At 38.7% G+C, this 27,073-nt stretch overlaps 2 protein-coding genes and 2 long non-coding RNA genes across 7 annotated transcripts; 1 reads left to right on the forward strand and 3 right to left on the reverse strand.

Annotated features, from left to right (window-relative positions):
* Positions 1-4,616: 4,616 nt before the first annotated feature.
* LOC135801852 (photoreceptor-specific nuclear receptor-like) lies at positions 4,617-13,737 on the forward strand. The gene is made up of 9 exons (XM_065315376.1): positions 4,617-4,954; positions 6,492-6,765; positions 9,457-9,560; positions 10,155-10,166; positions 11,478-11,598; positions 11,818-11,957; positions 12,404-12,627; positions 12,685-12,916; positions 12,970-13,737. The coding sequence occupies exons 1-9, from the start codon at positions 4,855-4,857 to the stop codon at positions 13,206-13,208; spliced, it is 1,446 nt and encodes a 481-aa protein (XP_065171448.1). The 5' UTR covers positions 4,617-4,854; the 3' UTR covers positions 13,209-13,737.
* Positions 13,738-13,934: 197 nt separating this feature from the next.
* LOC135801851 (sister chromatid cohesion protein DCC1-like) lies at positions 13,935-15,367 on the reverse strand. Its single transcript, XM_065315375.1, has 2 exons — positions 14,145-15,367; positions 13,935-14,089 (listed from the first exon to the last, which is right to left on the reverse strand). Exons 1-2 carry the CDS (start codon positions 15,215-15,217, stop codon positions 13,984-13,986), a joined length of 1,179 nt encoding a protein of 392 aa, XP_065171447.1. The 5' UTR covers positions 15,218-15,367; the 3' UTR covers positions 13,935-13,983.
* A 6,919-nt stretch (positions 15,368-22,286) lies between these two features.
* Positions 22,287-22,979, reverse strand: LOC135801827 (uncharacterized). The gene is made up of 2 exons (XR_010550455.1): positions 22,879-22,979; positions 22,287-22,804 (listed from the first exon to the last, which is right to left on the reverse strand). It is a non-coding gene; the product is annotated as an uncharacterized lncRNA (long non-coding RNA).
* Positions 22,980-23,179: 200 nt separating this feature from the next.
* LOC135801779 (uncharacterized) lies at positions 23,180-25,148 on the reverse strand. 4 transcript variants are annotated; one of them, XR_010550437.1, is made up of 8 exons: positions 24,776-25,148; positions 24,464-24,610; positions 24,100-24,376; positions 23,948-23,999; positions 23,784-23,835; positions 23,619-23,670; positions 23,454-23,505; positions 23,180-23,333 (listed from the first exon to the last, which is right to left on the reverse strand). It is a non-coding gene; the product is annotated as an uncharacterized lncRNA (long non-coding RNA). The 4 variants fall into 4 exon arrangements; XR_010550439.1 differs by having other exon boundaries at positions 23,619-23,692; XR_010550440.1 differs by having other exon boundaries at positions 24,728-25,148.
* Positions 25,149-27,073: the final 1,925 nt, after the last annotated feature.

Below are 27,073 nucleotides of genomic sequence, written 5' to 3' on the forward strand. Positions count from 1 at the left end.
TAAGCTTGGCGGGGACGGCGGCGAACATGGTTTGGACATTACAGTGATTGCGAATGGCGGCGGCAGGCAGGACGACGGCGGTGACGTCGGTCGGCCACATATCTGTTGCAGGCGCGCGGCGCGTCCCCCGATAAATGTCGACGTTCGCCAACGCAACAATTTCCCTCTCACCATTCGCCATTTTCCAACCAGTCGAATACAACTATACCTACAACAACTACATATATCATACATCTAAAAATATCCTCAATGTTAAAAAAAATGGAATAATTTTTGAATGTCAATGTCTTTGCTTAGCCCATATACATACATGCTGCGTATTTGAGTTAAGTGCAAAAACTAATTCCAAGCGCGTTACGTGCGTTACGTCGACCAAAGTCGTGCAGTCTGAAGGATTAAAAGGATTAGATTGGCTCGCATCAAATCAAAAATGCACATAGAAATGAGCTGTCTGCGGGCGACGGCGTCGCAAACAAGACGATAAACGGACCATCGGGAGCGCGATTACATAAATAAAAGCGCCCCTCGGTTTCGTTTACGCGCGCGTTCGCGTAATGTATGCCGCAATCTATCAAGACGGGGCCGCCACCGCCATGGCGACGTCGCCATCGTAGTCCTGGACGTAAGCACGACTAATCAAGCGTAGTGCATTCTCGTGTTGAGACTGACCCTCGAGGCTGACGCTGAAGAGCAATCCATAGGTGATTCACGAACAACAAATTTCGACATTGCAACATCGAAAATGTTACGAAACAGGAGCTCAATATTTAACTCAATATTTATCTTGAGTATTGGATTTCTCAATGTAAACTTGTGCTTGTTTCATATTGTTTTGATAACGTTTTTACTACAAATGTGTGGATGTAGACTTTGTAACGTTAAAAGTACATCCGAAATGTTTGAATTGTAGAAAAAGCAAACAAGAACACGTACGCCAAGAAAGGACGCAGGAAGAAAGCACTGCACGGCTGGTTGCTTTTTATCGAATTAGCTGTAGAGGAGCGTCGTAGTTGGCGTCGCGCGCGTGAATCGAATCAAAGTAAAGAGGATTTCGTCACCGCCACTCGTCGCCCATTACGATCGCATCCAATTTTCGCCTTTCGCCTTTGCATTTTCGCAACTTACTTAACGTTACCTTACTTTATACTCGCTTCACTCGTTCACTTTACAATCTTACAACCTTCAAAGTTGTTTTACTTAATTTATAAAAGTGATAAATGTAATGATTTTTTAAATATGGGTATAAGAATCAAATTGATGGGTTTTTTGTTAGAGTGTAGATCAGAGTGTAGGGTGGCAGTCCCTTCTGGTGGTTGGGATGGGCTATAGGCGAGTGTCTTTAATTTGCATTCCGATGTCGTTTCGCGCCGACACCGACGTGGGCGTCAATGCGCTTTGCCCTGCCGGCAAATACTCGGTTTGAAAGCGGGAGCGGCGTAGGAGAGAGCGGCAGAGGTTTGGCGGCTGCAAAGGCCTTTAATCCGAGCACGCACACGGCGTAAATCTACTCGGAAATCATTTGCTATTTGTTACCCTACAGACTATATTATCAAATTCTCTATCATTGAACTTCAGAATATCACTTTTATAATAAAAATTTACAACTTTTCCAATACAATTTTATAATTTTTGCAATAAAAAAGAAAATTATATCTTCTTATGTCTTATTATAAACAAATTACTCTTACAAATCACTCATTTTTATGTTTCAACGCATCGTTCTGCATGAAATGGGCATTGAATTGCTCAAAACGTGGTTGGAAATGAAACGCATCTCATGTGCATTCTGTCCAGTGCATCCGGTGCGTTCAAAGCGGCCATTTTGATAATTGTAAATTCCGAATGCAGGAATGTGTAATTACGCATTTCACCTCTCACTGCGTCCCAAATGTACAATGTTGTCTGGTCATGCGGGCGTCAGGTTTGACGAGACGGTGAATCGATTGTGCGATTGTGCAATTCTGCAATATAATTGTTCTACAATTTATAGCGCTACAGAGGTAGGCAATGCGTGATGATTGTTTGCCCAAATAAATGTGCATCGTCAAAATGTGAAACGCAGTGTGTGATAATTTCGTTTTTACATAGTTATGGACAGATATTGAATTAAATGTACCGGAATCAATGTTTTCGGAAAAATTGAGTGAAAATCGTATCTGGCATTGAATTACAATTCGGATTTTCACGAAACTTTCTTATATTGTGTAGAATGAAACAGGGAATCCTTTTTCTAGTTTTTCTTTGGATATTTTGATTAGTTTTCGAATTATTGACTATTTTTTAAAAGAAATAGTCAAAAATCGCCAAAATCTCCTTATTTTTAGGCAGAGAGTATGCAACCCTGATTACATTTTATTCAGTTACCCGCTCTGTGTTCCTGATTTAATTGTGAATAATATAGAAATCGTTTATTAATGGTGGCCGAATGCCATTCATTTCGTGTATATTACCGCATGGATGGTAAAGTACCGAATCCAACCATAACATTTTCCGCATTGTTTGCTCACGTTGATCATTCGCGGAAACTGACATCGCTTCGATTTCATTGCGTCGATTCCGCGCGTCTGATTGTTCTCCCGCTGGCGCTGGCGATGTAATCAAATTAAGCCAAGGCTGCTGGTCGTGACGCGCGTCAAAATCGAAGAAGAGCGTTGAACATCGCCGCGCGAAACAATTAATCGCTTGTCTCGTCTTGCATAATGCACTTTCCGGACTCGGCGCAATAGATTAAATAATACCACGCGCGCCAGCCGCCCACCCAATACGCGCGCACGTCATATTCGTCAAAATAGATCGATGAAGGAGGCAGCGGCGAGCCGGAGGGATCGCTGCGGTGCGCTCCGGCCGTGATTTTGTTTGCTCGTCGCACCGCGGGTGGCAAAGAGGTAGGCGAAGGTGGTTCTCGCATGGTTCGCGCCGCCTGCGTTTGACGTCGCCGCTTATTAACGCATCGACGAGGTATTGTTCGATAGCGGTGGTGGCGGCGCGGCGGCAGCGCACTCCAACCTGTGCGGCAGCGTTTGACACGCGTCAGTGTCTGCCTCTGCCTCTGCCTTTTCGGTGGGGCCGCACGTCCGCGGGACGTGTACGCGGCACGCACGTGCTGACATCATCAACCCCTCGTACGCACTCCACTCGGCAACCCACTACACACGCATGAGGGAGAGAAAGGACGCATTCGAAACAAACAACCCAGAAAAATACAAAATAACATTGCGTGGTTGTGTGTTTTTGCATTTTTACGACGAAAAGTTGATTTAGATGTTTACTCTGTTCTACACTTGATAAAAAAGCAGCTGGGGAAATTGTTTGTGATAATACGTTCATATTCAAATGTGACCAATTTATGGCATAAATGACATTTATCTCTTTCACCAAACAATTCATTCATTCTTTTTTATTTTTCTTGTGATTTTATTTTTCTATTTTTATTGTTTAAGGACGTAAAACAAAATCTTTTGGTATTTTCCAGTTGGGTGTGTACGGCAAGCTAGGCTCAGCTGTGCCGCCACCACCGCCATCGCTGCCGTCGCCGTGAGCCGAGTTTAGTGTCGGGGTTGCTCACTTGCTGTTGCGGCATTTGAACCCCGATCGCCTGGGCACACACTATTGATCAGCCGACACGGCGGCGGCGGCGGCGCCAGGCAGCAGCCGCCCGCACCCTCCTCTCCTGCCGCCACCGACGACGGCGACCTGGATGTGTCCTGAGCTATGCTGCGCCGCCATCGTCGAGTAATAAATGTTAACTACGGATTTTACCATCATAAATACAAAAATTACCAACCCTTAAAAAATTTTTCATGAAAACGTTTTGTTTTTATATAAAACTATGAAAATTAACTTGTAAAGTGTGTTTTTTATGTATTAGGTGTATTTTTTTATTTTTAGATTACTAGTATAAGGGGTGAGAATCAGAAATCATAACAATTGGTGGGGGTTGCCCAATGAACGAGCAAAAAGCACGACAACAGCAACCAATGGGATTAATCTCACCCTCTGCGCGCGGCGTCGTCCAATCACACCACCCGCGTTTCCTCCAGACGCCAACCACCACAAGTCACCCTTCGCGATTTCTCTACCCCAAAACGCTCCCTACAAGCCAACAAAACAATCCCATAACACTAAAAACAAATTCAATTTAAAATTTCACCTATTCCAGCTGCAATTAAATAAAACTCTTCGCTAAAACTGTGAAAAGTTTTCCAATAAAAAAGTTTGCAACCACATGTGCATCTTGTGTCAATCGCAGCATCGCGCAAGCAAATGTGTCAATACCTTTAGTTATACACACAAAAAGCACAGGTATCAAAATCTGCGCGCGCAGCCTGGTTAAAAGTTAAACACGGATGCAACGTGCGAAAGTAGATTTGTGTGTGTGCTGGCCTCGCCGACGCGGGTGGTGGCAGGACGACACGAGATCTGATCCCGCCCCCACCAGCGCGCGCGACAGCACGACGCTTAACGGGCGCGCGCGGAAGAGAAGGAGGCCTGCTCGCAGGACAATCAGACCATCCCTTTTGGCGGCGCGACCTCTCTCCCTGCCATACGTCGCGCGCGCCGCTAAACGATATCCACCGCCGGCCGGACAAATCCGCGAGCTAGTCGACGCCGCCACCTTAAACGCGGCGCATCATCATCATCATCGCAGACAACGATTATTAACCTATACACTCACATAACATAAAACAATACAAAACACACATTAAATCAACTTTAAATAAAGAAATAAATAAACAAAAGGCTTAAAAATTCTCAAAAATTTTCAATCAGTGTTATTAGTGTTAGAGTTAAAATTTGCACAGAAAGAAACAGTGTTTAAAAAAATTAAGAATTGGCGAAGGTGCCGGGCATTGAATGAATCTGTCAATGTCATCGCCGATGGACTGCTCGGCGACGGCGCTCATGCCCGGCATGCCCTGCTCACCAGTCGGTGAACACCATCACATCACAAATGGTAAATACAGAGTTTCTTTTATTTCGTGAATCGAATTAATTCCAAGCATGCATCTTGAAGCAGTAGAATTGAACATGAACACACTAAGCAGCAAAAGACGAGAGTAGGGGTGGATTGAGTGTTAATGCACTCGTCGCGCACAAATCGAATCATCACCCAACAAACGGGAACGAATGTGACAATCGGTGAATTGCCGAAGTGTCGAGCTAACTTAATTACGCAGCCCGGAACCGGCACGAAGATAACGAAGCATAACGCGACGTGCCACCATCGAATTAATTTAATGATTCAACACTTGCAATCAATAAATCAACAATAAATAATTTTTTGTTGTGGTTAGGAATATTTTCGGAGTTTAGAGATGAATAGATACTTGACACAATTATTAAATGACAGATTGTTGTGACATGTGTCGGATCTCTTCACATATGGCAAGTTGTAACACGATTGAATGCAAATCCTGGTGGACTCACGCTCCGATGCAGTTTCGAGTTGAAATATCCGTGTATCCTCCAAAGGGGGACTCCAGATCATCCTTTTATCATTTATTGCGGGCGTATCATGTGGTGTCCGACGGGCCGAGCGGGGATTAAAGAGCCCCTCAACTCGAATCATGCGCCACCTGAGTTCCACCCGCTGCTTCCATTCTATCCCAGTGGCAATCGCATTAAATAGACACTCTTGCAATCTTCACCAAATTGAATTTTAAGGGTTGCTTCATCACTGATTTTAAATAGAACAGTTGGTGCTAGTATTACTTGTAGTATCTATTCTTGAAAAACAATAAATATGCGTGTTTTTGTTGTATGTAGATATGGATTAATCGACTTTTAAGCACTATTAAAATTACATGTCATATGACACCCTAATTTGATTAAATCGCATATGGATATCCATATGATATCCATATCGCAACAAATTTGGTTCGGTGGTGGCGGATTAACTCCGCACTTGCCTCCCTCGGCAACCCGCTTAATCCTACAGAATGAAAAGTATCGCAAAGCCGTGTACGTAGCGCCTTTAGTAATAGATATTTAATTTGCTTGACCACATGCCATGCTCGCACAACGTAGCATCAACCCTCGGTAAAATCTCGACGTCCCCCAAGAGCAATTCACTTCGATTCAGTTATTATTTGGTTATTTCGGCACGCATGGGTGGAATTTTAATAGGGCGTCACTTAATGGAAAATTATTTAGCCCTTCAATTTCGTATACTTATAGAATTCAAAAATTATCTTAAATGATATGTTATAAAAGTTGTAGATATTTTAAATTGAATTAATTGTATTGAGGGTGTATGCGCGCACCCCCGATACCACTTACTAGTCGATTAGAATATCAATAGAACTCGTAGACCCTCGGATTAACTCGTAACTTCTTTTTTGAATGTGATTTTGCATTGCAAGGAAATTAAGCCGGGAGGATTACACATATGGCAAGGCAACTTTTAAAAGTCGTCGGCGTGATGAATTTAAATAATTTTGCATAACCATTTGTAAGCAATTTATCTAAGTGCATGTTGATGTTTGTTGCAGAAATGAGAAGTTCGCCAGCAAGCGCTGATTGTTACTCGTCGTCGGAGAATGAACAACATCCACTGGCACTGTGTCTACCACCAAATTCGCAGACTTTAGTACAAGCTTCTAGGACTCCACCACCGCCATGGTCGTTGCCTACAAAGAAAGGTGTTCCAGGTTTAATCTGCGTGGTGTGTGGTGATACCAGCAGTGGTAAGCACTATGGTATCTTGGCTTGTAATGGATGCAGTGGATTCTTCAAACGTTCTGTGCGACGAAAGCTCATTTACAGGTTAGTTTTGTTTAGTATAAGTTGTGTAACTTTTGTCTTGGGAAACTATTTTTGGCATGATTGATCCGTGCAGGATCGCACAAAAGAAAAGCTCGAAAGCCGGATCGGGAGCAGGATTAACGATGCCTTTGGTTGTGCTGCTTTTACCGCTTTCGACATCCTAGCCGGTTCTAATTGATTGCGGTCGGCGCAATCTCCGCTCGCTGCGCGCCGTTTCGTTCTTCCCTTTTGTCGGTCATCATGGTATCATCAAATTCGCGTTATTTGCAAATTGAAATGTTAATCCGGGTAAAGCGGCGGATTCGAGTGAGCAAACAAAAACACATCACGGAATCAATTTAGTCGTAAATATACAAAATCGCCCGAAATACACGGAATATAAATTTTAATTAGCTAAAACCACAAATTACTATATTTTCAAAATAAATAAAAAAAAAATTGAAAATGGAACAAAAGAACGTAAAAATACGTGAGCATCGATATCGAAGTTGAGTTGAAGTTTTCGTTTGCTGTGATACAATCCTTCGCATGTATCGTATCAAAGTTTCGCGCAATCACGGCGAGTCACATATTCCTCGCCGCTGTCGGTCGTAAAACGATAATAAGCCAAGTTTTCTCATTTTTTCGTATAGTTTGCTTCGCCCTGCTTTCCGTCTATCCAGCTTTGATATCGTTTCTGTTTATTGGCGTACGCTCGCATATCTCCATTTTTAGTGTCGCCATCCATGTGTTGGGAGATTTTGCGCGCTCCTCGAGCACCAGTTGTTGGTTAACTAAAGATATAAGAATATAAGACGCGCCCGCGCCTCAGATTGAAGCCTTGTCAGACATGCGACCCGCAAACTCGAACAACAATGCAATCAATCATCGTGTGCTTGATATTACATGTGTGTCGATTTTATATCGAAATAAACAAAGATTTTATGAAAAAGAACATGCATAGAATAAGTAAAAATGAAGATGTGAAATGTCTAAGCCCCCAGAATACGATGGAAAGATGTCTTTGTGGAATTTTATTTATTTCTGCTTTTCTGGCACTTCGCAGCGTTTTCTGTCACGCTGTTTTTATTTATATTTTCCATTTTCTCGGTGCTAGCTCATATCGGCCTCGACGTCGCGGCGTGGCGTCCTTTTTTGTTGTTGTCTTCGTGCCGGCGCTCAGGCTTTTCGTTTTTTCTTTGATGATGTCGCCGGATTTTATGGATTCTTTTCGGCGCGCCGTTCGGAGTTTCAACTTTAATTGAATTTCCACTTGCGACGGGCCTTTTCGATTCCCGAGCGCGCCGGAATGAAAGCAGAGGATTTGTAAAAAGACGACCCGACTCTTTGCTAATACTTTATGATTGCTGGCCCGGATAATTTACATTTCTATTTTTTCTGTGGCGGCGACGTGCCAACGCTGCAGAAAAAGTTTTCTTTTTGTAATATTTGCTTCAATAATATTTCTAAATTTCATATTTGGAATTCGGCAGCATGATTAAATAAAAAGTTTCTTTGTATATAGACAACCAACACGTCAATAAAACTGATTTTTAAATTTAATAATTTTTTAGACTCTTTTAGAGAACGTGTTGTTTCACATCTTGTTTATTGATAAATAATTCATTGAAGAAAACAAAAGCAATGTTTACGTTTGTGGCAAATTACCAATCTATATATATTTGGTAACGTGCGACATTCAATTTGGAACTTTTCCTTTTTATTTCCGGCGGAATCGTTTTCTGATATCCTCGCCTGCTTTCCGTTACCTAATATCGACGTAATACCATCGCGCAGAGCACGGAAGGAAGAACGGGGCGACATTATTTCCCATTTCCAATTTCCGACGCTATCGCCGATATTCCGATACAGTAATCTCGGGCGCTCCCGCTTCTTCGACACTTTCCTCTCCCGCGTTCGCTTTTTCGCTGTCTCCTCATAAGAATCGCTTCTTTCTCCCAGCTTTCGTATACGAAAATAAAGTGCCACCCTTGCAAGGAACCAATATATTTCCAAATCCTATTAAGTCCTCCATTTTTATTTTTTATTTGCTCCCTACGCCAGCAGCGAGGCGTGGAATGTCAAGCGCTCAAACATTTCGCGTGTCAAGTAAAACATAACAAACGACTGAAAGTGGAGCGCGGAAGCGGTGCCATGAGGTTTAAAGCGAAGGTAAAAAATTTAACATCATTTATAATGTCATTTAGCGCAGGTTGGGGATGTCAAGGGGCGCAAGGATGAACGCGCACATGCGACACAAAATCCCAAATTTAATGTTAAATGGTTAAACTGTTAAACCGCCAACGCGCAAAAAATCTTATAGAAGATACCATGTGTTCCACGTGGAAATTAAACATTAACGAAGAAAAATGTTGATAAAATTTTAAGTGGAAAACACTCGGTAGGTGTATGATATCAGATGTTGCTACCAGTAGAGGGTTGGAGGCTGGGAGTGTGGTTTGATAACCAGAAGGCAACTGTCGCATTTTGCTCGGCGCAACCACCTGATACCCACAGCCATCCAACGCTCCAACCACGTCTAGGATTAGTGAGATCGGTTATTCCCCGCGTTGTGGAACGATCAAGTTGATCCTTGTGCTCGCCTTTCGCATCCATCTCTCTGGAGAACAGTGAATCATGACACGCAAAGTGCAACTTTTAGTTTTGATGTATTTATGAGGATTTAATATTAATTGTTTTTGTTTGTTGCAGATGCCAAGCTGGTACCGGTCGTTGTGTGGTGGACAAAGCACATCGCAACCAGTGTCAAGCATGTCGCCTCAAGAAATGCCTCACAATGGGGATGAACAAAGACGGTGAGTTATAATTTAATTTCGTTTAAAAACTGTTGTTGGAAGGGTTGAAAAATACTGCAACTCTCACAAATCGGAGGGGTTGTAATGTTAAGATGCTTTGAATAAAGGTTATAAAGGAAATTGTGGAAAACTCAAGGGAAACGAGTTTATACGCGCATTGTTATAAAGCTTTCGGCTTTTCTTGGCAAAGGGGAGAAGATGGGAGCAGATAGAAAGCGGAAAACAGAGGCGAGGAAGTTAAACGCAAGGCAGGAAGAGGTCATTAACGTAAATTTACATTTCCGAGTTTACGAGTTTTCCTTCTGGCGCCTCCACCCTCTCGCAATATAAAAAAAAACGCGCGCATAAATAACTCTAATTTAAAAGCGAAAAAAACTACTTTTAAATTACTTATGAACTAGCAGTATATCACTCGGCGGCGAAACGAGAATGCTCTGCTTCACAAGCTGACGCAAATCCTTTTGTCGTCCTTGCCGTCCGCTTTGTTCCGCGCGAGATTTGTAAATGCGTTTATGCGAATTACGCGCGCCCTCATTGTTCATTTACGTAGTGTGTTTGTTGCGCTAGTTGTTACGCTTTGTGTGCGCGAATTAGTTTTTGTCCTTTGTCGGCCCTCGCCGGAGACAAAAGCGCGCGGGTGGGGCGCCCCTCTCGTCCGCGTGTGCGATGGGCGTCGCCGACGCGCGCCGCGGCGACTTTCGCGTTCGCACGTCGCACCGCTCCCGGCTCTGCCGCAAAACCACCCCTCAAACATTTCGCACACTGGCGCAGCGACGACGCCGCCGACGAACGTCGCGCGGTTAACGATGCAAAATAAGGACGCTACGTGTGGCCTGCTGCGAACGCCCGCGGGTGCTTCTTTTCCCTTTTCGCGCGCGCCCACAGCCTCAAACCCCTGAAACAACCCCGATTGCCTTCATTTGTTTACCGATTGTTCCGCATTTAATACGTATTAAAACTTTCACCTTAATCTTGCACATTTAACATTTTATTATAAATATATTATGCACAATGAAGATTCTAAAATTAAATCCGTGCAGGGATTGAATTTTTTTTCGCACGTGCCGCGTTTGTTTGCCACATTTTGCGTGAAATAATTGACCGTGATATTTAAATGATGTAGCGAACGCACGCGCTCATTCAAAGGGGTGGAGAGATGTGGAGCATATCGTATGCTTCATGCCTCATGCCATGCAAAGTGAAACAACTTTGCATAGCGTCAAAGGGGCGACAGACATTCTTTGCGCTTCGACGGGTAGTATCCGTTGCGATATGTATTTAATACGCGTGTCGCACGCACCCGCCGAGTAATTGTGGTCGTAATTATTTGCGCGTTCACATTTTATGCTCTTTGTGGTCTTATTACGCTCATTTGAACATCAAACACCCTTTTACAATACTTTTGAACCGTATGCAAAGTGATTCAATAACTTACAAACAGATAAAATAAAGTTATGAAGGTTATGTGAGGTTAGGTTAAAAGAAATTTAATAAAATGTTGAATATTCATTTTAAAAACCAATTCTAACACCAATTCTATAAAATATTACTTTAGGAAAAAAAATAGACTGATTGGTTAATATCTTAATAGACAAAGACTCGGTTTCATCGACATTCAAATTTTTATTAAATTTTAATAAATCATTAATGTAATTAAAAAGCGTTTCGATTAAAACAAATCGAAACAATATTGTTAAATATATGCAATTGTCCGTAGATGCTGTGGCGGTTCGTCCTCCAAAATTAATGCAAAAGGAACACCGCCACCGTCACCAACGGCGACGCTATTTCGGTAAACAATTGCGTCCTTAGACAAACCAAACTATTTAACTAATGCCAAAACAAATTGAACTATACTCTAGACTTTAGCAATCAAACAAACGCAATTTTAATAAAATAACTATTATCTAATTTCAGCTGTGCAAAACGAAAGACAACCTCGCAATACAGCCACCATTCGACCGGAAGCCCTGCGCGACATGAGCGTCGAACAAGAAAGAGCCCTTCGAGAGGCCGCCGTCGCCGTTGGTGTGTTTGGGTGAGCAAAAAAATATCTTCACACAATCTCTCCACATACTACCTATCAATCAATACATGTTAGCACTGAAACAAATCAACCTATCAACCGTAAGGCGTAAAGGTGACGACGGGTGACGAGTGAGCTTAGAAGTGAAGAGACCGCATTATCTCACACCCGATTAGCCACACTAGTGGTGTTATTGAGCGTAGTTCACCTGTATTTTTCATCTCTTTACAGTCCACCGGTTTCCCTCACAATGGCGCTGTCACCGGTAGCCAGGTACGCGCCCGGTGGGCTGCTGCACGCTGTACCGCCGCCTCCGATGATCAACCGGGAACCATCGCCAATCAAGCAGGATGTCAGTAGTGACAACGATGGTACGTACATCAAAATATAATTCCACACAATATATGTATTTGTTTGCGTATATTTTTCTGTGACGTCTTTACATGATCCTCACATGTGTAATCCCACCTCACCTCTATACTGTGGGCATCCCTTCTGAGCAAACGCGGATTAAACCAGTCTGCGATATGCAAAGCGATCGCAGTGACTAATTATTCTTTGGGGAATATCGCCCCGACTTGCCGACTTGAGTCTGCAACAAGCGGGATTACCCATCCTTTCGCTGTTTCGCGCAACTATCGCCCGCGCCACATACCCGCATCACATTAAATATGTATTAATTTAATTGAAAACCCGTCCTTCGTCTAATCGCTTATTTCAAAACGGTGTATGCAGAGATTTATTGAATGAATTAAAATTTATTGCATTTTTTCTTGACCAGGTAAAAATTATCGTTTTTTATATTTATTTGCTGCAGAGGAAAGTATAGATGTTACCAACGAGGAGGAGGATACACCGGCTGGGTGCGGAGTGTCGTCCAGCAGTGGCCCGTTGCGACCCGAACCGCAATCCGCACTCGCCGCTGGATTATATCCCAGCTCCAGTGAGACTGTCTACGAGACCTCGGCAAGGCTGCTTTTCATGGCTGTCAAGTGGGCGAAAAACCTACCCAGTTTTGCCAGCTTACCATTTCGCGATCAAGTAATTATAAAAACCTTATTTTTCGATAAAATACTTATAATTTATTTATTATCGCAGGTAATTTTGTTGGAAGAAGCTTGGAGTGAACTTTTTCTCTTGAATGCAATTCAATGGTGCATGCCATTGGACGTGGGAGCGTCCCCATTATTCAATCCTAACGAACACGCCAAAAACGGACACTCTACAACGGATGTTAGGTATCTCGCTGATACTTTAATACGATTCAAGACTGTACATGTCGATCCAGCAGAATTCGCTTGTTTGAAAGCAATTGTTCTCTTTAGAGCAGGTAAAATCAAAGATTTTAAATATATGCAGATGATATAAACATTTACTTTGCAGAAACACGTGGTTTGAAAGATCCAAGCCAAATTGAGAACCTTCAAGATCAAGCTCAAGTCATGCTGTGGCAGCATTGTCGTGCTCAACTTCCTGGTCAAGTGGCCCGATTTGGTCGACTTCTACTCATGTTACCCTTGCTTCGTATTGTACCCGCCGCTCGTATTGAGACTATATTTTTTCACAAAACCATCGGCAACACTCCAATGGAGAAAGTCCTATGTGACATGTACAAAAATTAAGGCTATTTTTTCAATTCTAACTTTTAATGTACATAAATCAAACAAATGTAAAACATAGAGTTAGAGTAAGTCTTGTTAGAGAAGTGAATGTTTCGTGTGTAAGCCTTTAGGTGGCAAATCGTCACTTGGCCCCATTATTGTAAATACTCGACTGCAATTCGAAACACAACGCGTCATGACGTCAACGATCAAACGCCTACGAAATTAGATTATACTCATTTAACTCATACACAATTTTGCCAAAATCGTCATTTTAACGTTGGTCTTACGCTAAATGGCGTCTCTTGGCACATAATTCTAATCGTACTTATCACTTTACTATTAGTACAAATACTTTATAATATATTGTAATGTATATACATGAGAATGTCTAACTTCTATCTTCGCGTACATTATTCAATTATTGCGTATGATAAATTTAATTAATATGCACGATTAGGCGTATACATTTTTCGAAAATCGATATTGTGAAATTCTATGTCATTCAATGTGATAATAATACTCTAAACTAATAAATAATTAAACTATACCTATCAATACATATTTTTATACATTTGAAAGCGGTTTCCTGCTGTTTTTTGCAGTAAATTTGCTATTCAAGTTACTTACTAGACATTTCCATGTCTGCGCTTCCTCTATGAACCATTTACAATCAAATTATCTTCAGAATCACCACCGGAGAGCACCACATGCAAAAATGAGATGAAATCAATTCTAAATTCAATGTTGAATAAGAGAAAAATAGCTTTATTTACACTTTAAAATAATATTAAATTTATTTGGCATGTTTCGATGAATAATACTTCACTCCATCAATTTTCGAGGGTCGAGCATGTTTCGTTAATAATGCATTGACGTCTTGTTTATCATTCGTTAATCTCCTACAAAAATATAATCAATGAAACAATTAAAAACCCAAATAATACGAATTCTTACTTAATATAAGGTGCAATCTCATTAACACTCCACTTCTCCTTTGTATCAAATAATACTTTAAATCTCTCATTGATATTTTGAGGCAACTTATTCTCCGGAAAACTCCACACAACACTTGGATTTGCTTTTCTATCAACAATTGCAATGCCATACAACATCTCTTCATCAGTAATCATGCCTTCAGGCACAGATTCCTGCCATGCTTGCAGAAAGTCTTTTAAATTAAATTTGCCAGCACTGTACAGCAGTACCTGAGCAAAGAACTGGCATACATCAAATTCTTTATATCTATACAACTGTGTGCCATCTCTGACTTTAGTTTCCTCAGTGTATAATTCAAACACAGAAGTTAACACATCCAGTGGAACTAAATCATTCAAAGTCTCCACTGTCACCTCAAAGTCAACCTCATCTAGTGGCCAAGAATTTTCGTCAATTATCTTTAACATGAATGACAATACTCTAAAGTGATACTCAAAATCAAGCAAACGAAGTTTGCCATCAACTGTAATCACTTGCATTTCATGCAAAGCAGCTTTTAGTTCTATTTTAGAAGCTTGTTCCTTGAGCCAAAGATCTTCAAAAGTATACAGTTTAGATTTATCAACCTCATATTCCAATTCTGGTCCCTTGTATGTTGTTTCTTCTAAAATATTTTTTAACTTTGACAATTGAGGTTTTCTATGAACAGCTTCCAAATAATCATAGAAGATACCTTCAATTGGCACTTTATGAATATCTGGCAAAGAGTTTTCAATTGGTTTTGCTAGAGTATCTCTTAATTTTAAATCTTTGACAAGCAGCAGACTGTTGGAGGTTTCTGAATGTAATAATTCATATGTAGTATCTTCAGTACAGAGCACAGCATTGTCATCCTGTTCACCATTTATATGCAACACATCCCCGGCTTTTAAAGTTGCCTCAAGTTTTGGGTTGAGTTGAATAAACTTATATTCATTATGTTTGTGTAAATTTGGTGCAAAGTAGATTGTTTGTGTTGTTGGGAGTAAATCATCTGGGCAGAGCTTGGCAAGGGATAACATTTCCTGGATTTGTTCTTTCGTTCGTTCCATATCGAATAATTTAACAGAATGTAAGTTATCACAACCTAAAAGAAATTAAACTAATTTAAACAAACTTAAAACCGGGATACTGTTTAGTATTGAAGGTTATTTGGTTTGTTTTCGCACCAAAAACTTGGATGCATGATATTTCGCCGCGGAGAAACGACTCATCGCAAATTGTCGAAAGATGGCGCTAGCATGCACATATGTGCAGTAAATTCTAAGCATATATCTCGCTGCCAGTTGTTGGCAGGTAGTAGTGTGGAAACATGCATGCCGTGAGAGATCGCGCGAATTGGTGCAGCAGGTTTAGTCTTTATCTGTTAAATTTATTTGTTTACGTCCTTGAGACGATGTGCCGTCGGAATTCACACGCTACATGCAACTTAAGTGTCTTTCATCCGCGCAGTTGCGAATGTTTGTCGCCGTCGCTGAAACATTCTGAGTCGAGTAGTAATTACCAATTTGAACTGTGGTCAGTTACTCGTGTATTTATTGTCGCGAATCGCCATGTTTCTGATAATTTATAGTGTGTGCATTGTTAGCAAATCGTGAAATTATTCTCTGTCGTCCGTTGGATGTCATGGATTACAAAGGCGATGTCGTGCGAACATGTTCCATCTTGTAAGTAATACATATCTTGCAATATATATAAAACATGTTTTAACTAAATGTCTAAATGTCTAAACTAAAAGCGCTAGAATCTAACGAATTACCGATTATGAAAGACTGGAAAATTCTCTATTAGATTAGAATATAAAATAATTAAATATCATAGGATAAAAGATCGAAAGATGTGACTAAAAGTACTAAAAAGTGACATTTTTTAATTTTTGCCTATTTTATTCAATCGCGAATATCTCATAAACTAAAAGAGATAAATAGGATCTGATCACAGCGTCTTAATCTACAGACTATTCTCTATAAGATGGGATAGTTAAAACGGAAATCTGAGAGATGAAATTTTAATTCTTAAGAAAAATTTGCCGAGGATGGGTGCTTGATAATTTTTCTCGACGATTTTCAATAGCGAATATCTTCCAAACTAAAAGAGATAGCAACCTGAAAATTGCGGTTTGATGTATGATATTTACGTATAATTGTGTCAACCTACCAAGGCTAAGTTAACACTCACGAAATTTGTAAAGCCTGTTTTAACTTTATAAAACAAATGTCAGTTAAGTTATATTTACTTCCATTTCAGCGTTACGGTGATACGTACGGTGGCCTGTTTTTGATTACATTACCGCTCCCGAAATCACGCTGAAAGTGTTTTACAATCGCTCTCAAACTTTTACAATTTTTGTGAATTTTTGAAACACGCGGTGGAGATTTGTCTGTATCTTGAGAACCGGTGCGATCGTCTTTCTCATTTTTGTAAATTTGTGCCATAATTTACAACTTATATGATGATATTATATTTTATTTTAGTACACATCGGAAATGTTCTGTTTCAATTCTACACGCTTATCGCGGTTTGCGTATAAACAAGTTTTTGTATCGCGATATCGCGATTTTGCGTTCACGCTACGAACGTTCGACCGTTTTAGTCTATTTTTACCAGCACGTGGCTCGGCATCTTTCTTTCATTCATTTTGATTACATTAATTTACATTACATTTTATTGATTGAAAATCGGCAGGCTCGGAATTATCGGCACCTAATGATAACATACGTGTTTAGTGTTATGCTAAGGGTGATTTGCACGTGAGCTGATAATAAAACTCGTGTTTTTATGTGGACGACGGACCACTACGTCCGCTATTGCATCATTTCGATGTTGAGAATTCTAATTAGAAATATGTATCCTATTGATAATTTTGAATAAGTGTAATTAGCGTCTGTCCTTGGCAAATTTACCGGAAATGTTGTGAGTTAAAATGTTCCAAGTTACATTCACCGACGGAACGTATTAAATAAGTGTGCGTCATGGTGCGTGTTCTCACACAGGTGTTTTTCTTCTGTTTCAGTACTTTCGTTGATTACCCGATACATTGGTAAGTTTCTAAACAGTATTACCTCATAATTACATTTTTGCTTTAAATCACATGTATCGTAATAACGTGAGCAACTCAAATTTGACGAATGCCGTCCGATGCGTCTTCGGTCACGCCGCAGACATGTCTATCATCGATTTAATAGCGTGAATTTTTCCTAACTTGCATTTTCTTTTGATTTCATAATTCTGCAGTCGCGTTGACGTGTTTTAGTAGTTTGACAATTAATTATAGAGAGTAATATATTGGTGCATGTGTGTCGGCCGACACCTTCTTTGGCTTGGCATATTTGGAAAATCTGTCGCAATGATAATTTCAAAATTCATATTTATGTTTTATTTATTTATCACTCTAGCTTCCCTACCTTTTCTATTCTTTGCTATTCTGAGAGAAACAGATATTAGTTTAAATTTTCTTCGATTTTTATTCATAATTCAAAATTTAGTTGTATTTTTGTTCTGTCACCCTTTAATAGAGAATTAAAATCTTTTCGTCGAGAATTTTGATTTTGTTTTTAAATGTGGCGATTTTTTATCACTCTGTGTATAACCTTTCCTTGCTCTTAAATGTAAAATTGACTATATTTGTCGTTTCTGGGATGTTTCCTTCTTAAAGTTTGTATTTTCTTTTTAAGTGAAGTAGTTTTCTGTTTGCAACACCCTGTATGTTTGTTTTTCTTGCGTTCCCATTGTAAGTTTTTAAATTTCCTTTGGAACCCCTGTATATTCGTTTTCCTGTATTTTCTATTAAAACCTGTCCAAATTTATTGTTTCTCAGTGTTTTCCTTATTGAACTTTTTATTTTCTTTCATTATATAGCAATTTCCTTCTTGCAACACCTTGAATATCTGTTTTCCTTAGTTTGTTATCAAAAATCGTGTCCTTGTGTTTTTATTCTTGAACTTTCTGTTGCGATGAAGTAATTTCCTTTTCTCTGAAACTTTAACTATTTATTTGAATTTTCGAAACACGCAGTGATAATTTGTCTGTATCTGGCGAACCGTCCATGCGATTTCAATGATTCTTTCAAATTTGCTTAGCGCGAGACATATTTTATATGATACAGCCTTGCCGCCCCCAAAATCGTGCTAGAAGTGCCATAAAATCGCTCTGAAACTTTTACGATTTTCACGAATTTCGAAACACGCGGTGGAAATTTGGCTGTATCTCGGGTACCGTTCGTGCGATTTTAATGATTCTTTCAAATTTGCATAGCGCGAGAGGCATTTTATACGATACGGCCTTGCCGCCCCAAAATCTCGCTAGAAGTGTCTTAAAATCACTCACAAACTTTCAGGATTTTTATGAGTTTTGAAACACGCGTTTAAAATTTGGCTGTATCTCGGGAACCGTTTGTGCGATCTTAATGATTCGATCAAATTTGCATAGTTCGAGAGTCATTTTCTAAGATGCGATCTTGCAGTCCACCGAAATCACGCTAGAAGTGCCTTAAAATCGCTCTGAAACTTATACCATTTTAGTGATTTTTGAAACACACGGTGGAAATTCGGCTGTATCTCGCGAACCCTTTGTGCGATTTCAATGAATCTTTCAAATTTAGATAGTTCGAGAATCATTTTCTAAAATGCGACCTTGCAGTCCTTCCAAATCACGCTAGAAGTGCCTTAAAATCGCTCTGAAACATATATGATTTGAGTGATTTTTGAAACACACGGTGGAAATTCGGCTGTATCTCGCGAACCGTTTGTGCGATTTCATTGAATTTTTCAAATTTAGAGAGTTTGAGAGTCATTTTCTAAGATGCGATCTTGCAGTCCGCCGAAATCACGCTACAAGTGCTTTAAAATCGCTTTGAAACATATACAATTTGAGTGATTTTTGAAATATACGGTGGAAATTCGGCTGTATTTCGCGAACCGTTTGTACGATTTCAATGAATCTTTCAAATTTCGATAGTTTGAGAGTCATTTTCTAAAATGCGACTTTGCAGTCCGCCGAAATCACGCTAGAAGTGCCATAAAATCGCTCTGAAACTTATACCATTTTGTGATTGTTTTAAACACACGGTGGAAATTCGGCTGTATCTCGCGAACCGTTTGTGCGATTTCAATGAATCTTTCAAATTTAGATAGTTCGAGAATCATTGTCTTAGATTCTTGCAGTCCGCCAAAATCCTCTAGAAGTGCTCTAAAATCGTTATTCAGTTTCTCTGAATAAAGTCACTTCTACCGCTACCCTCGTACGGTGCCCTGAATAAAGTCACTTTTACCGCTACTCTCGTACGGTGCCTTAAATGGGAGTCACTTCTACCGCTACCCTCGTACACAATTATAGGTACATAAAATATAATACATAAAACATAAATATATAAAGTTTCACATTTGTTCTTATATTTAATGTAATAACTTATATAATTATTTATTTCAATTTTACGATGTGTAGTGTATAACTGTATCACTGTTGCACTGAAATGGAAATAAGTGGTATTTTACTATCCTACATACATATAAAGTTAGAGTAACCTTTACAAAAACACCAATTATTTTATTAACTAAGGTATACAATAAATTCTTTGTGTATGCCGAGAAATATTGAAAGTAAAAGTAAATTTCGTGTATGTGTATTTCAACATTGTGAATTTTTAGTTTCGTCTTCTCAACTACGTGTCTATCAGTACGTTTGTGTATAAACAACTTTTTTGTTCGACGGACTCGTGATATCGCTGCATACCTGCCTTGTACCCGGCTACGCGCAACGCTCACGGCAGTTGTTTCACCGCATGGTCCGCGAGCATGTCTCTCTAAACGTCACGCGTTTTTAGGTTTTAATTGGATTAATCGTCGTGTATTCTTTCGGCCATCCGCAAAATATTCGCAATGGGCATGCGTGCCTGTTTTGTTTAATGATTTTTTTCGGTTAGAGTCTTCTTAAGTAAGAAATAAGTGTCCGTTAATCCCTGCGCGAGTTTTCAGTTTACAGGATAGAAAATCTCCTCATCAATGCACAGGTGGGTGGATAATTAAAATTTTTCGTGGAAAGTTAAGGCGGTTTAACTTAACGATTTAATTATTACAAGCACGGTTTTAAAATTCATGTGGTCGACTACGCTTACTTTGCCGTCGACCGTCGGTTCGGTCATGTTTTCGATGATCACGTAAACATTTTTATCGAATTGCATCATTAAATTAATAATTTCTTGTTGAAATAAAATCTTGAACGGTTAATAGATTTTCGTATTCGCAGTCTCAGTATATCTTAATATTTACAAAGAAATTTGTTATTTTTATCGTCTACCACTGTGTTGCTACGCGCCGTCGCTTGCCGTCTGTTGATTTAGATGTTTTCCGCCGGATATTCTATCAATTTGTAATGATGCTTCACCCGTCGGCTACCTTATACAGTTGGTGTTACCATCAATTAACAAATATATATTCACAATATATTAAAATGTATTACTTTCATTTATGAATACGTAATCCATTGTGTAGTTTAAAATATTTATTTATTAAATTTCTACGATTCTATGATCATATAAAATTGTAAAATCCAATAAAAATCACGTAGAAATTTAATAAAGAAATATTTTTAAACTATTAAAATGTAAGTGTTTTATTTTTGTAGCACCCTTTTGCTCAATTTTCCGATGTTTTTCGAGTAAAATCTCTGATTTTATATTAAAGTATTGTTGTTAATTTGTCAAGTTCGCTCTTCATATTGTGAATATTACGTAGAAAATCACCTTTAGTTGTGAGTTTTGAGTGTTCTCTGTTTTGAACATGTAATTTTCTTTCTAGAACACCCTGTATATAGGTTTTCCTTTGTGTCCGCGAAAATTTTGCTTCAGCTGTTGTTTTTAATATTTTCCCGTTTGCACTTTAAATTTTCTTTCTGGGACACCCTGTATATTAGTTTCCCTGATCGTCGAGTGAAAACGAGCCACGTTTGTAGTGTTTAGAGTTTTTTGTTTGTTCTTTAAATTTACGTTTTGTAACACCCTGTATATTTGTTTCCATTTTCAATCACCTAGAAAATTGGCTATTTACCTACTAATTTCATTATTCCGGTTGAACTTTATGAAGTTGTATTTGCTGGCATGTGCGCGGCTATGCAGGTCGTAAGTCTTGTTTCAATATGGCGACCTGTATTTTGTTGACTTGTAAAATCTAAACTTGTATTCTATTCTTAATAAAGAAATAGTAAGATATATTGACTTCTTTGATTTGTGTGTTCGCCTTCTATCATTTCAGGAACAGGTCTCTAAGAGAGTTCCCTCTCTCAGGGATGATCCCTCTATAAAATTGTTAAGGTAACCTGTATGATTTGTGTACTCCTTCTTTCATTTCAGCAACAGGTCAGAACTTGTAAGAATATTTTTAAGTGTCACCTCTCCTGAGGCGACTTAAAACTTTGAAATATTTAAACAAGACCTCATAAGGATTGTCCTTATAAGGAGTTCCCTCTCTCTGGGGTGATCCCCCACCATAAAAATTGTTGATATGCCTGATAATTTCGGGGATGAAGCGCAGAGACATCGTAGCTGTAGGATGGGCCGGGAGCAATGGACGAATCGAAGCAGTGGGCGATCGACCGTAGACTGTCTTATAACGACACGTGCCAAAAAATTTAAAAATCTGATCCTCCCCTGTTCTCTTTCTTCTATCTCCTCCTCTTCTCTACTCTATTCTCTTCCTTCTATCTTCTGCTCTTCTCTGCTATTCCTTCTTCTACTTCTCCTATTTTTCTGTTCTCTGCTCCTCCACTTACTTTCTTACTTCTCATATTGCCTTCACTTGTATTTCAATTTCTCTCATATTTCGTTGCAATTCATATATGCAACCCAAATTACACCTGATATTTTTATATTTGAGAAAAATGCCTTCTATACCTGAGATTCGATCCGTGTCTGCTAGCATGCCAGCAGGTGCACGTCTCCACTCGACCACCGAGTGTTTTTATCATTAATATTTGATTCTTCTATTTATGTTTCTACTTTATTCAACTTTTTAAAAACAACAACACAAGCCTCAGCTATCTTGCACTCACATAAACTTCATATGAAATATGATTTAAGACGCATATCCTGAAAACGACAAAGAGGATCACAAAGAAGTATGAATAAGATTTTAATTTTAAATTGAGTTTTATTAATTGTATTTAACAATACATTCTTCATTTTTTAAATAAAACGAACGTACGTACGATTTAAGTCATATCCTATGTACCATCAACCCACAACGCTCTCTTATCAAACGTTACACACAAAGTAGAACTGTTAGTAGAATTGATGTTACTACTCACTGCATAACGTTTGCACTAACAACTATGCCACGCGGAGAAAACGCGTGATTTATCCCCTCTAATTAACAATACCATTTTGGCCTATAAATCCAATTAGAATCCGTAGCCCAACGAAAGAGATCCGACGGCCGGCGGCTGATGGCTTAAACACGCGCAAGTGGTGTCTTAAGTCTCGAGTCGATTTGAGATAAATCACTTGTTCAGTAGTTGATAGCAAGCGATGACTAAACGATTCTAATGCTCGCACCCTATTAAAGTCTCCCGAAATACTAACAGTCGTGATGAAGACCAGCGGCGAAACAGAACACGTTCACACAGCACAATTGCGTAGCACCGACTGACTAAACAGGGAAAAACAACAGCCAATACGCCAGCGCAAGATGTACTGAGCAGTATAAGTATAGCGAATTCTCACCTGAAGCCGACGACACACGGCGACCGGTGCGGTACTGTTCAAATTTCAAATGGCAGCGCACAGCGAGTTGCGCAACCCAAGGTCGAAGTGAAAGCATAAACAAAGTGTAGCAAATTCTGCAAATTATAAAGAACATGGATTGAACATGATAGTATTGCTCGCTTATTCTAACTCACCTGCTATCACCTTATCCTGGTATTTCTATCTCACTCGCTTGAACGATAATTAATAAAACACAATCCATGTTATATATAATTCAAAAACTATTCAAAATGACTAAATGAAAACAAACAGTTACAAGTTATTGATATAACATCGTACGAAACGTACAATTTATCAAACAATACACGTTCTACAGGTACATCTCTTACGACATTAGAATAAAACGCCATGAAGAATTAAATTTTACGTCCTTAGGGACCTCGCTGATATTACGAGGATGCCTCGTTCATGTGCTAAACCACGAAAACAAGCAAAATCAGTACTTCGAAACACAAAAAGTAAATTTTTCTCGCTAATTCATAAATTATTCATAAAAGTTATGTATGAAAATAATAAAGAAATTAAATACTTACAATCTGATGCAAGAATGGTTCTCCTACGATATTGGGCTCGGGTGAAGAGCACCTAAAACAAGCAAAAAGTAGTCAATTGCAACACAGAAATGTAATTTTCGTCACTAATGCATGAGCTAATCACAAAAATTACTTATGAAAACGATAACGAAATTAAATACTTACAATATGATGCAAAAATGGTTCTGCTACGATGTCGACTTCGGGTGCAGAACACCTAAAACAAGCGAAAAGTTGTCCTTTGCAACACAAAAATGCAATTTTCGTCACTAATTCATGAGCTAATCACAAAAATTAGTTATGAAATTGATAAAGAAATTAAATACTTACAATCTGATGCAAGAATGGTCATTCTACGATGTCAGACTCAGCTGCAATATCCCTAAAACAAGCAAAAATTAGTCCTTCCAACATAAAAATGCAATTTTGGGGGTCAATTGGTGGGATAATCACAAAATTAATTTAGGAAAATGATAATGAAATTAAATACTTACAATCTGATGCAAGAATGGTCCTTCTAGGGTGTCAGACTAAGGTGCAAAATCCCTAAAACAAGTAAAAATAAGTCCTTCCAACATTGAACTTAACAATCTTCACATAGTATTAAGAACGTAATTGCATATGTGACAAATAACATTTAACATACTTAGCGCTGTTTAACTGTAGCTCAATAACAAGTCTTGTGTTGCGTAATAAGTTTATAACAATAGTTCTGCGATGTCTTTTTTTAGCCAAATTCAATTTGAAACACAAGTTTTGCGCTGTTTTTTGGTCCAATTATATTAAAGGCAGAAAAAAATATGGCCACGTTTGACGGTGTTCATTCTTCTTCTTCGCTCGGTCTTCTAGGCTCTATGTATCGCAAAATGTAAGATGTTGATGCTACGTCCAAATCCATGGAATTCCCCAGTAAAAAGGTAAATCTAAAAATCCGAGTGTTAAAATGCAATTCATAAATTTCTAGTTTTTTGAGCTTTAAGATTAGGAAAACATAAAATTCCATCACTTACAGTAAGAAACAAGTCCGAAAATCCTAGCGCGTTCTGAAGAAACCAAAAGACGCTTCTCGTCATGGACTGTTACTGATTCTCAATCAAAGCTTCAGGATTATAGACGCGGTAGGCCCGTGCAGATTGATGACCCGCTACCATATTCACCTGAGGTGAAAACAAAACTTTATTAGCATAACAACGAGCAAGAAGTAATATAAAAGCGAAGTATTGCTGAAGTTTGGGGGTGTTTTCCGGATAGTTTAAGTTGTATTTCTTATTTACCTCTTCTAAGGCTCATTCAACAGAAACGTTTTTGTAAAGGTTACTCACACTTTATATGTATGTAGGACAGTAAAATACCACCAAGCATTTATAACACTACGTAAAAAATTGAAATAAATAATTATAGTTATAAGTTAATTTAATAAAAACGAATGTAAAACTTTATGTATTTATGTTTTATATATTATACTTTATGTATAATTTTGTCGATTGTGTCAACCTACCGAGGCTTAGTTAACACTCATGTTGTTTGTAAAGCGTACTTTACACTTTATAATACACGTTAATATGTCAGTAAACTTATACTTGTTTCCATTTATGTGTTACAGTGTTATAATTGTAACACTACACCTTGCAAAATAGAAATAAATAAATACCTCTTGGCCTGTCAAAATTTAATAGAATCTTGAAATCGTTGAAGAAGCTTTCTAGAAGAAGCATGCAGTTCACAGCTGAGATATCCGTAAGGTCTCGTTAAAACGTTAAACCTCAAAAAATAGAATTTATATGATAAGATAATAAAATTTGTAAAATAAGATGAGAAAAATTAATAACAAAAAATATTGCTGCATCATGCTCTTTGAGTAATTTCGGTAACGAATATCATCTAAACTAAAAGCTTCTAGCCAAAGAATTAAACATAATGAAAATTTGGAAAATTCTTTATAAGCTAACACAAGAAAATAATTAAAATTCAGGGTGTAAAGGATCAAAAATCTTATTCAAATTAATCATTTAATGAATACACAAAACAAAACCACTAGGAATTCTTAGCCGACGGCAGATATTCGCCGGCCGACGGGAAATACCTACGTATTTTGCAATTCCGGACGCACGATATCTCAATAATTATACGCCGCACTTCTCTGGTAATTCTAAATGTTTTCTTTGCTGACCGATTCTAATTCAACTACCGACTTAAATCACAAGAAATTCGATAAGTCATTACGAAAATCGCCGCTCAAATAGACGCGTTCACACCACGCCGCAGCACACGAACGACTAAGTAAGAAATAGAACAAATACTACTGAGCGCACCGGACGAGCAGCAACTCATTTAAAAAAACAAGTTGTTTGTACACAAACACCGATAAGAGTCAAAAGTGAGAACTATGAACAATTCATGTTGTGGATGCAGTCCAATGCAATGAAAAGATTGTGGACGTTCTCTCTTATTCGTATAAACGACATACGAAGGTAGCAATACCCATTTAGAGCACCGTACGAGGGTAGCGGTAAAAGTGACTTTATTCAGGGCACCGTATGAGAGTAGCGGTAGAAGTGACTCCTGTTCAAGGCACCGTACGAAGGTAGCGGTAGAAGTCACTTTATTCAGGGCATCATACGAGGGTAGCGGTAGAAGTAACTCCCATTCTTTAAAGGTGGTTGTCACACATTTTGCGCCTGATTTTAAGGGGCAACAATGACGCATCTGCGGGATAAACTCTCGCGCTATTTAAAAATATGAAGAACCTTAAAATGACATAAACGGTTCTCGAGATAACATACGATATATTAAATTATTGCGACACACTCATCCCCTGTTAGAATTACAAAACTAAATCATGGATATAATAAATATTTGCAATACTTACAATTTGAAGCAAGAATGACTCTCCTGTAAAGTCCCGTTTAATTTATAGAGCCCTGAAACAAACAGAACTCCGTGCCTCGAAACACAAAATGCAATTTTAATGGCTTCGGCATATGAAAATCACAAAACTAAATCATAAGATCATTGCAGGCGAGGCTACAATGAAAACAACACATATTTATAATGTAGAGCAGTGTTACTCGTTGCATTGCACTTGTTAAACACGACAAGTTGTTCAAAAGTATATTTATTTAATTGTTCAATGCTTCATAGTTAGTATAATGGGTTGCATACCATAAATCAACGATGGTACAATACTAGCGAGTAATTAATCATTTCAAATACGCATGGTTAAATTATCGCCGAATATTTTGTTGAATGAAATCTACTTTCATTTATCGTGTACGTTAGAAAGTTTTACGCAATCAAACCTAATGAAACCTTGACATTATTCCCCAGATTGCTAGTTTCAATTTTATAACGAAAATTTAAAAACTCAATATCAACAAAGAAATAAAAGTGATGAATATGTTTCAAATATTTACTATTTACGCGATAAGATATTCAGTAATTTGCCGCTGTTGATTGGCATTTGTTTCAAATGGAAGCCAATTAATGAGTTAATGTTAACAAATCAGAGAATAACAAAAGCTAATTGATTGCGTTGCGCCGTAGAAATTACTATGCGCTGTTTAATAAATTCACTTAAAAACCATCAACATCAATACGCCATGTCTTGATGCGAAGTTTAA

The sequence above is a fragment of the Atheta coriaria genome, unplaced genomic scaffold, assembly GCF_025399875.1.
Source record: "Atheta coriaria isolate IRGN ID8LTWV9N9 unplaced genomic scaffold, Caltech_Dcor_3.1 hic_scaffold_13_pilon, whole genome shotgun sequence".
Lineage (NCBI taxonomy): Eukaryota > Metazoa > Arthropoda > Insecta > Coleoptera > Staphylinidae > Dalotia > Dalotia coriaria.

Excerpts from the sequence above, each read along its gene's own strand:
- LOC135801851 (XM_065315375.1), bottom strand. The coding sequence starts at position 15,217 with ATGGAACGAACGAAAGAACAAATCCAGGAAATGTTATCCCTTGCCAAG. Across the intron at positions 14,090-14,144 it reads GAGATTGCACCTTATATTAA|GAGATTAACGAATGATAAAC; the intron begins GTAAGAATTCGT and ends ATATTTTTGTAG.
- LOC135801852 (XM_065315376.1), top strand. The coding sequence starts at position 4,855 with ATGAATCTGTCAATGTCATCGCCGATGGACTGCTCGGCGACGGCGCTC. Across the intron at positions 4,955-6,491 it reads ACACCATCACATCACAAATG|AAATGAGAAGTTCGCCAGCA; the intron begins GTAAATACAGAG and ends TGTTTGTTGCAG. Across the intron at positions 6,766-9,456 it reads CGACGAAAGCTCATTTACAG|ATGCCAAGCTGGTACCGGTC; the intron begins GTTAGTTTTGTT and ends TGTTTGTTGCAG.